Here is a 12,750-nt window from a genome sequence, read left to right as displayed (position 1 = left end):
CTGCATCTCGCAACCCTAAAGGATTCTATGGAAATAGCAAAGAAGGTTCCCTTTCGAAGATTTTCCATGGCTCTGCCCATTAACAAGGGTGAAATGATCAAATCCCCAAATATCAGCAGTGAAAATCAGACTTGAATATTTTAAACAGCAGAGAGGAAACACTGACCTTGTTAACACAGAAATCTTCCTGGCGCCCAAGGTTTTGCTTACGATCTAACTAAACAAAACTATATATCAGCTCTACAGACCATCAATCAGATGTTTGTGTTTGGGTTAATTGTCAGGTAATTAAAATATTGAGGGTAATAGAAAAAAACCCATTCTAAGTAGATTAAGTAAATAAATTTAACCTGGGGAACAAGAAACACAGACAAACACACACACACCCCTACACACACTCCTACACACACACACCCCCCGCACACACACACACCTGCACACACACCCCTACACAGGCACCCCTACACACACACACCCCGCACCCTCTTTTTCCTCTTTCTTCTTCCCACCTTTTGGGGATGAAGGCACCAAATCATTTCCACTTCCCAGAGAGCCTTGTCTTAATAGCTAGTTTCCTTACAGTGCTCCACAGAGGGGAACTGATTCACGTTAAGTGGGCAGGTTTCGTTGGAAATCTTAAAGCTCTGATTTTCAATGCAAAGAATGGAAACTCAGTTTTCCCAAAAGTTCAAATCAAAACTTGCCAGTTTTACAAGTGGAAATCAGCAGTCCTCCTCCCCCTCTCTGTTTCTCCCTCCACTCCCAGGCTCAGCTCCTCTCACCCCAAGTACCTTCCTCCACATCTCTCCTCTTCCCTCTCCAGAAAGCCCTACCTCCAGAGGGTGGGAGGAAGTTAAAGCGGCCCTGGCTGTTTATGCCTGGCCCTGCCCTCTCCCGCTTCTGCACGGACTCTGCTCAGGTCTTGAGAGGAAAGGAGGGGGCGTCCACGCCCCGCTCGCTCCAACCCACCCCGATCCTTCGGCAGGAGCAGCTAGATCGGGCCAAGAGTGGGAGGCGCTCACAGATCTGCCTTTCTCTGCAGATCCTTGCAGCTCCTGCGAGGCGGCTTCCCAAACACTGAGAACGTTTTCCACCCGGGAAATGTGGGTCCAGCCCTCCCCCAAGGTAGAGGCTGGAAACCACCAGTGAGTATCTCCCCGAGATATTCAGGGGGTGAAAGTGAGGACCTGTTATAAATGGTAGCGCATTGAGCTTCTAGACCCCAGAGAAGGAGAACAATGTCTTGAAACCAGGTGCAGAACCTCCACCTCGCCCGGGCATCGCCTCCGGAAGAACCAACCCCTCCACCACACTCCAATCACCACCACCAAGTGATGGGGCAGCAGGCTGCTAGGACCTAAAGCGCTGGCCTCAGCGGCAGCAGCGCCCACAGCTGGACACCGGGCCTCTCCCAAAGGGCCTCCCGAAGGCACAGGAACAGATGCACACAATGGGCATCCCCACACCTGCTGGGCGATAGCCCGCCTCCCCCTCGAAGCTCTCCCAGGTCCGCTGAGATACCAGGCAACCCCAGGACACGCGCTCGCAACCACGCGCGCAGCGGGAGGTGAACAATGGGGGGTCAAAATCGCCAGGAAAAACGTCCCAGCCTTCACCCCCGGCCAGAATCCACCGCAGCGGGGGGAGTGGGCGAAGGGGTCGCGCGGGACTCACGCAGGAGGCTGAGAGAACCGGGCGACCTGGGGCCGCTCCCCGTGGGGCACGGAAGGGGCAGGACGGAGCTCCAGCCCGGGTGGCCGCTCCGCTCCCACCGGCCTCCACCGGGCGGGCACTCCGAGGAAGGGGCACCCGAGGGTCCCGGGCTTACAGAACGCCCCGGAGGTGCGGAACCGGGTCCAGTTGGGGCCCGGGCGCCATCCCCGGCCCGCGTCTACACTCGCCCCGCACCCGCCCCGGGAACTCGTTTACCGCCGCCTCCGCCGCTGCCCCGGCCGCGTCCTCTGGGGCCCGGGACAAGTCGGGCTCGCAGCTCGCGCCGTCCGTCGCCATCTTCCTGCTCTAGCGGATCCGAATGCGAGCTCGGAGCCGCGGCTCCGGACTCAGCCCTCTCCGCGCGGGCGGCGCTTAACCCGCTGCTGTCCGGCACGCGGGCGCCGGGAGCCGGGAGCCGCCGCGCTCCCTCCGCCCCTCGCCGCCGCCCTCGCCGCTTAACCCGCTGCGCGCCGGAGCGCCCCGCCTCGGTCCCGCCCCGCGCCCCGCGCCGGGCTGGGCCAGCCGCGGGCTCGTGGAGGTGCGAGAAATGGGCGCACGACCTGACTGCGCTGCAGCCCTGCGCGCGGGCTGGGGATCAAAGACCGGAGAAGAGGTGAAGGGAGAAAGCGCCCGAGAAGCGATGCGTGCCGCAGAACTCCCACCAAGCCAGAGAAATTCTTGCACAGACCGGATTAAATGTCAGTCCTCCTGAACCTGAATTCTCTGAAAGATCAGGGAAAATCCTACACTTCAGCTCCCTCTATCCCGCCCCGAGGAATCACACAAGGCACCCCTTTCTTCTTAAATTGCTTTCTTAAATTTCACCGCCTGCAGGGTGTTTTTACCCTCCCAATATATGTGTATATACACCTGGCTCTGATTTACTTACTCTATCTTGCCTCTAGTCCTTCTCCAAAAACAGTCCTCAGGTGAAAACGATGTGTCTGTTCTGTTTTCTTTTAGTGCGTGGCACCGGCCCCTCAGCTCCTAACTTTGTAATCTTTTCAGGGAACTTGTAGCTGGCTGTCTTATGTTCTTTGACCCCTCAAGTCTGAGGTCTCTTCTGAAGGACTAAACAAGAAGTGTTAAATGTCATAGCTTTAAAAGCTAAATGTTATGCCCTCTACTTTTGAGAGAATTTAAAAAAAATTATTCCCTACGTGTGAGGACACGTGTACATATGCACTAAAAAACAATCAAAAGCCATCTTTGTAAACGTAAACTTTATGGGAATTATCCGTCTCAGAAGATTTTTCATGAGATGCGTGAATTAGGCCCAAACACTCAATCTTCCCTTCCCACATCTAACTCACTTCCTACCCTTTGCTGCCAATTTCCAGAATGTGAAAATCTATCACCTTACCAAGACCATATGGTACAGCCCTTCCCAAATCACCAGATCCCTAAAAATGTGTTGAATGCATAAAATCAAATTGAGACATTCAAGCTTTGTCTCAAAGAAGTAAAATCAAACCACAACCAAATCCTGCACTTGAAATTCTGGAAGATGAATGACTGGAATGTTCAGTCCAAGAGTTACAGATCAAAGCTTTTTTAATTTTTTTTTTAATTTTTAATGGCAGGTCTTATTGAAAGATTTTGACACTTTAATTGCTCCACTTTCCAAATTGGATCCAAATATGACACAAACCAAGGCAGAGAAAACTTTTTCTACAAAGACCGTGAAAGGGATTGAGTAATAAATTGTGAAAAGTTCCCTCCCAGAAGAAAGGTGAAGAAAGAACTTTACCTAGAACTCTGGGGCTAAAGGTCAGAAGATTAGAAATCCTCTCCAGGTTATCCTGTGAGTGGAGGTATTTATTTATTTATTTATTTATTTATATTGGCTCTGTTACTCCCTCTCTTATCCCTTTAATATCCATCCCTGTTCATTATACCACTTTTCTTTATTAAGTATACTCCCTAAAACTGCTCAATATTAGAATTACTAAATTCCTTTAGGATGAAAGAAAAGCATTGGACAGTAAAAGTTAGATGTCAAGCTGATAGTAAAAATTTAAAGTTCAAGAGCATTCCTTGTTCTTTTCAAAATGCATTTTTACACTTTGCAAGACAATCAATTTTCTTGATTCTGGTATTGAATACTCCCCAAGCAATTAACTGACACACTTCTGGAAAAAAAAAATAAAAAGAATAAGATAATAAATTTTACTCATGGTTAAGAGCTGGAAATATGAAATGACAATATCTCTGGGAAGCAAATCCCTTTTATACATGCAACCCAATTAAAAAAAAATCATTAGGTAAAAATAGCTTGTATTCACCTAAATACAATTAAAGCAGGATCATGCCACATGGAAATCAGTCCCTGTTCCCCACACCACCTCCATCATTTTTTGTGAAATGGAAAGAAAACAAACAGACAAAAATCACAGGACACCACATTCTCTAACCACCAAAATCCAGGACCTTGGAAGGAGAATTGACAGCATTGTTTCCGCTTTAAAACTGGCACTGTTGAAGGTTGGCTGAGGATCTCACCTACTGCACAGAAGTGGCACACTAGGAGTTAACTTCCTCACCAGTAGCCTGGCCTGGGGCTGCTTCTCCACCAGGAAGACACATGCTGGTTTAAATTCTCTCCTGAGAATAAGCCTCTGTTACTATTGCAAATTAACTCTTTCTCAGACTTTCTTTGCACAAAGGCATGCTCTATTACAGTCAAAGCAAATAGATCTGAAAGGGTAGTGACTGGATGGTTCCAGAAATTAAATCTTTTGAAGCCTCATTAAACAGCTAAATAATAATGATAATAATAATAATTTAAAAAGACATCCTAGGGCTACAGTGAAAATTACTGAAAGGCAGGGTAAAAAAGAAGTGAGATAGAAGTATAAACAGGAGGAAAATAAATTCCTTCAACAAAAATGAATCGTGATTCTTAATCAGTAAATTCCTTTCAGCATTAAAATGGAAGGAGTAATATTGAATATATTGCAAATAGAGAAAACTATAATTTACATCCTTTTTTTGGAATGTAATAATGATGCTGATGACCCACTGACTAAATAATTTGAGGCTAATTATTTTCCAAACCCTGGAATAGAGGTATTTGTGCTGAGCTATAGCACACTCTCTAAGGGTGAAATGACCAGGGAAATTAGTTCTTGAAGACAGGAATGCAGACAAATGTTTGGGAGCCAAGTGGTTTTCTGATTAAACCATGTCCTTGGCCTCATCAGCCACATCCTCCAACCCACTAAACCAAAAACCCAGAGTTATACATAATGATACAACAGGATGCTTCCTTCTCTGTGAAAAGATAAAGGAATATACACATAGCCTAAAACTGTTTCCATCATGGAGTAAGAGAATTCTTTATTTTGGTAAAATGACAACATTTATGTTAATTCCAAAGAGCAAACCGTATGTCAACATGTCTTAGTATTGCCAAATGAGAAAATTAGGGAGTAGCAAATCATTTCTGACTGTATCTGCAAGCCTACAGTTATACAATTTAAATACTGCAAAGCACGCTTATCCCTGTCTGCAGCACGGTGACCAACCTAGGAAACCCCAAATCTTGACATCAGGAACTCCATGACAAAGAGTACAGAGGAGCTGAGTGTCCATTGCCAGAAACGATCTTCCTGTGACCTAACAACATTCCCTTACAGTCAACTTATCTACATGCGCCTTAGGCTTTTTGTGGATTTTACTCAGTAAATTTAATTCTAATCTAGTTAGCCACTCTTGTCAACAATCTATGGTTTTTTGGAAGGCCTCCTCCACCAACTGCAGTTGGTGTGTGCCAAAGGAATGCAAGCTAATTTTACCTAAGCTAAAGCAAAACATAATTAGGAAATAAAATCTGCTATGTAGGAAGCAAGCCAAAGGGAAACATAAATAATTAGCATAATCACTCCCAGCCCCTTTTTTTTAATACCACCTTTAACTGGGAACTGTATCTGTTCACTCAATTGCTGAAGTATTATCCAAATATAGTATTTTACTGCAAGGTTAGAGCCACATTAAGAAAATCATCCCCCAGTGCAGTCACTGTAAGAACACAAACCGGCTAATACTGAACAATGAGATAGTGTTGGTTCCATTCTCTTGAATGTTTTTTACATTTTAAATCATTACTTGTTGGTTTGGACTCTTATCTGCAGAAGTCATTTACAAGAGTAAGTTTTAGTGCAGAAAGATGTTTTAGTGCAAAACCATTATGGAAAAACAATTTTAACAACAACAAAAAAATCTGGCCTGCTCTTCCCCTTATCCACCTGAACTGGAAATGGACCTGAATATTTCTGTTTATTCAACCTCTTTAGCAACCTCACAAGCCTGCAGTATATAGTTACTAGGCAACCATATTAAAGCAGGAGTGTTTATACCATTAGGCATTAATTATAGTGGAGCTTCATTTTTCTTAGAAAGTTTAAAAACTATATAAATAGGTTGTGAGATCAGACCCTTTCCTTCTCTGATTAGAAGTGTGGAGCCAGCTGTAAAACCACAGCTGAGATTTTTCTTTCACTTGGGGGTATGTACTGTTCAACACAAAAGGAAATTTAGTGTTTGAAGAATTAACAAGAACACTAAAGATGATGTCTTTTGATTTTAATAAATATGTATATGGCATTTATGATTGACTCAGTAAGGATTTACTTAGGACACAAAAAGCAGGAGAAAACCTACGCATGTATATCTCTCCTGTGTCAAACTGTGAAATAAACCAATACATTAACACTTCCTAGAGAATCATAATCATTTGTCACATAGCAAATTAATAGAGTTTCAAATACATTTGAAATGTTTGAGATGTAAATTTCACTTTACCCTGCCCCAAATCTCACTTGATGATAACAGCATTGTTTTTTTGCTTTTTGTTTTTTTGGTCCATCAAGACTTTTTTCATTAATCCAAATTAGCTGGGCTTATTTTAAAATCACCTGGAAATGTGATGACATTATTTAAAAATATATAAGTCTATGTAGTAGCAGCTGTTCAATTAACCAATAAGCATACAATATAATTTAATTAATAATATTTATAAAACAATGTCATGGCTAGACTTGAAGGATTAATTTATTTCACTTCTTGATTTAAGAACTGAAGGGGAAAAAAAAGCATTGGTATTGCTATTTTCATTCTGGGGAAGGTGAAGTTACTTTTAGAATAAGGAAAAATACTTCTGACAAACCATTAAGGTTTAAGCAGTCTGAAATGTTTTATTCTGGCAATTAAAGAAAAATTGAACTACTGAAAATGTTTTATGCTAGCAATACAATACGTGTTTTTTTATTATGGCAAAAGATAGATAGTCACATACTGGTCATTACTATCATCATCATCATGACAGCCTCACTTAATGCCACTATCTATGTTTCAGCAGTAACGTCCTTGTTAAGAATCAGTTTAGTTGGGATGTATTTTACCGCTGCTTTTTCCTCCCTTTGACATCTGTTAAGGACCTCCCTTTGTTGGCTTGCAGTCTCCACCTCCTGATAGTTGACCATCCAAAGGACACCGTGCCATTTGATTCGTAAAACACATTTGATTGACACTTTTCTGCCTTGACCAGACCTCTGCCGTCACCCAATGTGGCCATATATGCCATTAGAATGGTAGAGGGGAATCTCATTCCTAGAATTTAAAATTTGAGGTGGCAGCAGATTAGGAATTGAGCTGAACCTGCTAAACATTGCCTGACTTTGAATAGTGGGTAAAGGCACCCCATATTAAAATACCACATTGTCTTGTTATATTTTCTGTACAGAAACATTTTTAGAATTATAGAAGAAAACATAACCAGAATCACAGCTTTGTGGGTTTTTATTTTTATTTTCATTTATTTTAGAGAAGTTCTTGTTCTGTTACCCAGGCTGGAGTGCAACGATGTGAGCCTCAACTTCCTGGGCTCAAGGGACACTCCCACCTCAGCATCCTGAATAGCTAGGAGCACAAGTGTCTGCCACCACACCTGGGTAATTTTTTTTCTTTGGTAGAGACAGGGTCTTACTATGTTGCCCAGGCTGGTCTCAAACTCCTGGGCTGAAGCCATCATTCCACCTCAGATTCCCAAAGTTCTGGGATTACAGACATGAACCATTGTGCCCAGCCCAAAATTGCAGATTTAAACATGAGTGGTAAAGAAACAAAGCTGCTAGAAGAAAAATATTTTCATGAACTTGTAATCAGAATATAAGTTCTTAATTTTAGTGCAATCCAACTTATCTTTATCTTGTATGGTTAGTGTTTTTGTGTCTGGTTAGTGTTTAGTCTATGGTTAGTGTTTATGAAATTTTTGCTTAGCTCCTAAGTCACCAAGATGCTGTTTTCTGATGGTTTTCTTGGAGTCTCATCCCACACATGCCCAGCTTAGAATTCTGCCTACTTTTGAGAGGAAATTGCATGCATACTTTTTTCGGGGGCCCTTTCTCTGAAGTTTCTTCCTCCTCTGGAACTTTGTCCTTCAAGTCCAAGACTCTTGGGCAACCACCAAGGCCTGACCTCTACCTCCTTAGCCCAGTAAAAGTCATCTTTATTTCCCAGCTGCCCCAATTCCATCCTAAGTCTTCCCTCAAGAATCATAGCTTTTAGGGCCAGGCACAGTGGCTGCTGCCTGTAATCCCAGCACTTTGGGAGGCCGAGGCATGTGGACCATCTGAGATCAGGAGTTTGAAACCAGCCTAGGTAACATGGCAAAATCCCATCTCTACTAAAAATGCAAAAAATTAGCTGGGCATGATGGAGGGTGCCTGTAATCCCAGCTACTTGGAAAGCTGAAGCATGAGAATCACTTGAGCTTGGGAGACAGAGGTTTCAGTGAGCCGAGATCACACCATTGCACTCCAGCCTGGGCGACAGTGCCAGACTCTGTCTCAAAAAAAAAGAATCGTAGCTTCTAAAGTCCTGCCTGCACTCACAGCTTGCCAATGCCTTTTAACGGTTGTTGTATACATGTTGTTCCACTTTTGTGTCAGTGTCAGAGTTGGCCCAGCACTAGCTTCTCTGTCATGATTGAAACTGAAAACCACACTTACTTTTAGAGAGTATAACAAAACTTCCTAATGTTTCCTTGCCTAATTGGATTATAAACAGGACTGTATTATTTGTTTGTATATCCTGGGAGTGGGGTGAACCCAGTTTAGACTCTCTATTTACTAATGACAAATAGAGCCCAGGCATGAATCTGTTACTTCATCTGTGGTTGACATGAAAAACCAGGCTGGCAACAAAGGATCACATTGCATTCATGGAATATAGTACATGATATATACATAAAATACAATACATGATAACTATACAAAACAGACTGTATTGACAGTTTTTAAATTGTAGTAATGTTCCTTTCATTTCTAGAAAGTGGCGTGCCTGTATGGGTTTCAGAAAACAAGAGAAGTGGCAGAGATTGAAAAGAGAAGAGGAGGAATAGAGCGAAGGTGGCCCTGAGCTCTACCCAGTTAAGAGACTGATGATGATTAACAGCGTGTTTCATAGAACAAAGCCATCTCAAATGTGAAGATTCTAGTACATTCGGAAAACTTTTGGCTGATTTTCTGAACTTCAAGGTCAAATGAAGATTGGTGGGTCTGTAAGAACATTAACTCTACACTTTTAATATCTAACACTAGCCAAACACATAACAAGCAGTCAAGAAATATTTATTCAGATTAATTGAATGGAATGGATATGTGGATAGATGGAAAGACAGATGAACAAATGTATCAAGTAAATATTACTGCTTTCTTACCTTCTCTAATGGCCCCTTTGACATTGTGGTGAAGCCTAATAATTTCTTCTCAGAAAAATGTTTTAAGTATATAAAATAAAACACATAGGCTCTTAAAGGAAATAGTTATATTAAAATCCAGTAACCAAAATTAGGCATATAAAAACAAATTTATAAGGTAGTAATGGAAGTGATTATTAGCACAGTAAATAACAAGATACAGTGGTGAACTCCATAATTGATATAATTTTGAAGTTTCTATGATTGTATTTTTTTTTTTTTTGAGACAGAGTCTCACTCTGTTGCCCAGGCTGGAGAGCAGTGGCATGATCTCGGCTCACAGCAACCTCAGCCTCTGGGTTCAAGCAGTTCTCCCACTCAGCCTCCCAAGTAGCTAGAACTATAGGTGCCTGCCCCCATGCCCAGCTAATTTTTAGATTTTTAGTAGGAGGGGTTATTGCCTTGTTGACCAGGCTGGTCTTGAGCACCTGACTTCAAGTGATCTGCCTGCCTCAGCCTCCCAGAGTGCTGGGATTACAGATGTGAACCACTGCACCAGACCCCAAGATTGTAAATTATATTTTGAGATATCTGTGGCAATTGTATCAAGATTTAAATATCTGTAACTTCTACTGTGACAGTCACAGGTACTGCCAGGTCTCTTATGGCCTGTTGCCTTAAGTCATAATTGAAATAAATGTTCACTACGAGAGACTAGTAAATGTGAAAATATTTATTTTTAATTTGTAAAAAACTTTATGTTTAAAAATATTTTGTTTATAAAATACATATTAAATATATTAATTAAATTCTACTGAGAAATTAAAATTTAGATGTGATAGGCCAATTAGGGTATGCTAAGTTAGAAAGAGCTTAGAAGATCACCAAATGCTCTGTCCTCCAAACAAATACAACTCAGGTCATATGCTATAGAGTTAGTGGTTAAGTTCAAGGTTATATTATTAAAAGCCTCTTTCTAGCTTTGTGACCTTAGGCAAGTATTATGTCTCAATTATCTCTTCAGTTATGAGGTTAATCATAATGGCTCTTGTCTCTACAGGATTGTTGAGAGGATTACATTAACTTATTTAAAGCACTTAGACCAGTGCCAGGCCCCCAATAAGTTTTGGCTCTTATTACTATTTTCATGCTCTTCATATACCTATTAAATAATTAAGAATCATGCTAATACACATGGAGTTTCAGAAAGAAATAACTTGTTGAATTAATAAAAATGATCCTACAACTACACAAGAGTCCCAACAAGGCTATTTGTATAAATTTTTAATTTTAAACCAAATATTCCATGATTTTAGATTAAATATTAACACTCTCAATAAGTGCTTGCAAAAGTCTTAATAGAGAAACTCAGGATGAAACATATGCATTGGAAAGTCACTGCCATTTCATGGATGCTGGGTGAGTGACAGCATCAGTGGGTTCTGGGGCAGAGGGAAGTGGGAAGACGAATCAGAGGGTGTGGATTTCAGCCTGTACATTTTTTACCCTAGATCAATGGTCACCAGCCTTTTTGGCACCACGAACCAGTTTTGTGGAAAACAGTTTTTCATGGGGTAGGTGCGGGATGGCTTCATGGATTGAACTGTTTCACCTTGGATTATCAGGCGTTAGTTAGATTCTCATAAGAAGCCTGCAACCTAGATCCCTTGCATGCACTGTTCACAGTAGGGTTGGCATTCCTACGACAATCTAATACTGTGGCTGATTTGACAGGAAGCAGAGCTCAGGTAGTAATGCCTGCTCCCTTGACAGCCACTCACCTCCTGCTGTGCTGCCCAGTTCCTAAAGGCCATGGATCAGTACTGGTAGGCATCCAGGCTGTGAGAACCCCTGTCCTAGATCTGGAAATACATCCTGATTCCTGTCCATTGGACAGTAAAGTTTATGTAGGTAATCTTTGAAACAATGGCAGAAAGACCAAATTGGAACAGGCTTTAGGCTACTTCAGACCACTCCGAAGTGTGTGGGTTGCTTTTCTTGAATTTGGAGAGGTCCAAGATGCAGCTGATGCTGTCTGAGAGCTCGATGGAAGAACAGCCTGTGACTACCATAATGAAATGGAACTGGCATGGCATGGTGGCTCTCGCCTGTAATCCCAGCACTTTAGGAGACAAGGTGGGCAGATCACTTGAGGCCAGGAGTTCAAGATCAGCCTGGCTAACATGGTGAAACTGTGTCTCTATTTAAAAAAAAAAAAAAATTAGCTGGGTGTGGTTGTGGGCACCTGTAATCCTGGCTAATCGGGAGGCTAAGGCATGAGAATCACTTGAACAGGGGAAGTGGAGGCTATAGTGAGCAAGATCCTATCACTGCACTCCAGCCTGGGTGACAGAGCAAGACTCCATCTAAAAAAAAAAAAGGAGTGAAACTGTCAAATGGTGAAAAACAAAGTAAGAAATAGAAATTATGGCCTACCTCTGTCTTGGGGTCCTCACCCTCAAGATGATTATCGCAGAAGGAGTCTGCCACCTCACCACAGATCTCTGAGAAGGAGAGGCTTCTCTCACAGCTGGAGCAGATTTCTTTCTAAAGACAGAAGAGAGAGACCACTGTCTTCAGAGAGAAATCACAAGCTGTCCTGATCCTTCTCTAGATCTCATAGCAGATCTAGGTCAAATGAAAGGAAATACAAGACCAGTTTGCTCAAGAAGTAGTGTGTAGGAAATTACTTCATTTGACAGGAGTATGTACAGAAACTTCAAGTTTTTTGAGATTTCTTAAACATATATTATTTTAAAGATGTTTTAGTTGTTCAAATTTGTCTCTTGAAACAGTGACACACAAAGGTGTAATCTCTATGGTTTGAAATGGATCATATGAGACATGAAATACCAAGAATTGTTACTTTACAACGTTACCTTAAGCAAAATTGAGTTTGCTTTGAACTTTACACATAGACTGATAATAAACCTCTAAATCCTGCCCAGCAGAAGTGTGATATTTTTTAAATGCAGAAACAACTGGCAAAAACTGAAGTAAGATTTACTTGTTTTTCATAGCTAGAATATAGTATGCAGCTATAGTTAGACAAGCAGTCTTTAAAAGCTGCTGTGAAACACAAGCCATTGGTAAAAAGAAATGCTGCACTATTAAATTAGACGTTTTTTTAAAAATCCAGTGGCAGTCCAAGATCAAGATGCTGGCACACGTGGTTCCTGGTGAGGGCCCTCTTTCTAACGTGTAGATGGCCAACTTTCTGCTGCATCCTCACATGGCCTTTCCTCAGTGCATGTGCAGACAGAGAGAGAGAATGAAAGAGAGATTTTTCCCTTCTGCCACCCACTAATAGTAGAACCATAAGGACTCCACCTTCACAA

The 12,750-nt window shown here is 42.1% G+C and overlaps 1 protein-coding gene and 1 pseudogene across 7 annotated transcripts in view; one reads left to right on the top strand and one right to left on the bottom strand.

The window, feature by feature from the left end:
• CTTNBP2 (cortactin binding protein 2) overlaps window positions 1-11,870 on the bottom strand; it is a 168,982-nt gene extending 157,112 nt beyond the window's left edge. For 3 of the 7 annotated variants that reach the window (XR_004268312.1, XR_004268313.1, XM_032276192.1), the window contains exon 1: window positions 1,930-2,123. Coding sequence is in view for 3 of the 7 variants with exons in the window: in XM_032276192.1 (XP_032132083.1) it covers window positions 1,930-2,010 (81 nt within the window). In the remaining 4 variants the exon portion in view is untranslated. Of the gene's footprint in view, window positions 1-509; window positions 1,681-1,929; window positions 2,124-11,848 lie in introns of those variants that run through there. The other 4 variants (XM_032276193.1, XM_032276190.1, XM_032276195.1 and 1 more) reach the window with 4 other exon arrangements.
• On the top strand, window positions 7,781-12,523 carry LOC116550063 (annotated as a pseudogene).
• The last annotated feature ends 227 nt before the right edge of the window (window positions 12,524-12,750 follow it).

The sequence above is a fragment of the Sapajus apella genome, unplaced genomic scaffold (genome assembly GCF_009761245.1).
Source record: "Sapajus apella isolate SASKATOON/1434 unplaced genomic scaffold, GSC_monkey_1.0 scaffold7, whole genome shotgun sequence".
In the NCBI taxonomy this organism is placed as follows: domain Eukaryota; kingdom Metazoa; phylum Chordata; class Mammalia; order Primates; family Cebidae; genus Sapajus; species Sapajus apella.
The sequence above is the reverse complement of the archived record's forward strand: the minus strand, read 5'-3'. Positions and strand labels throughout refer to the sequence as shown.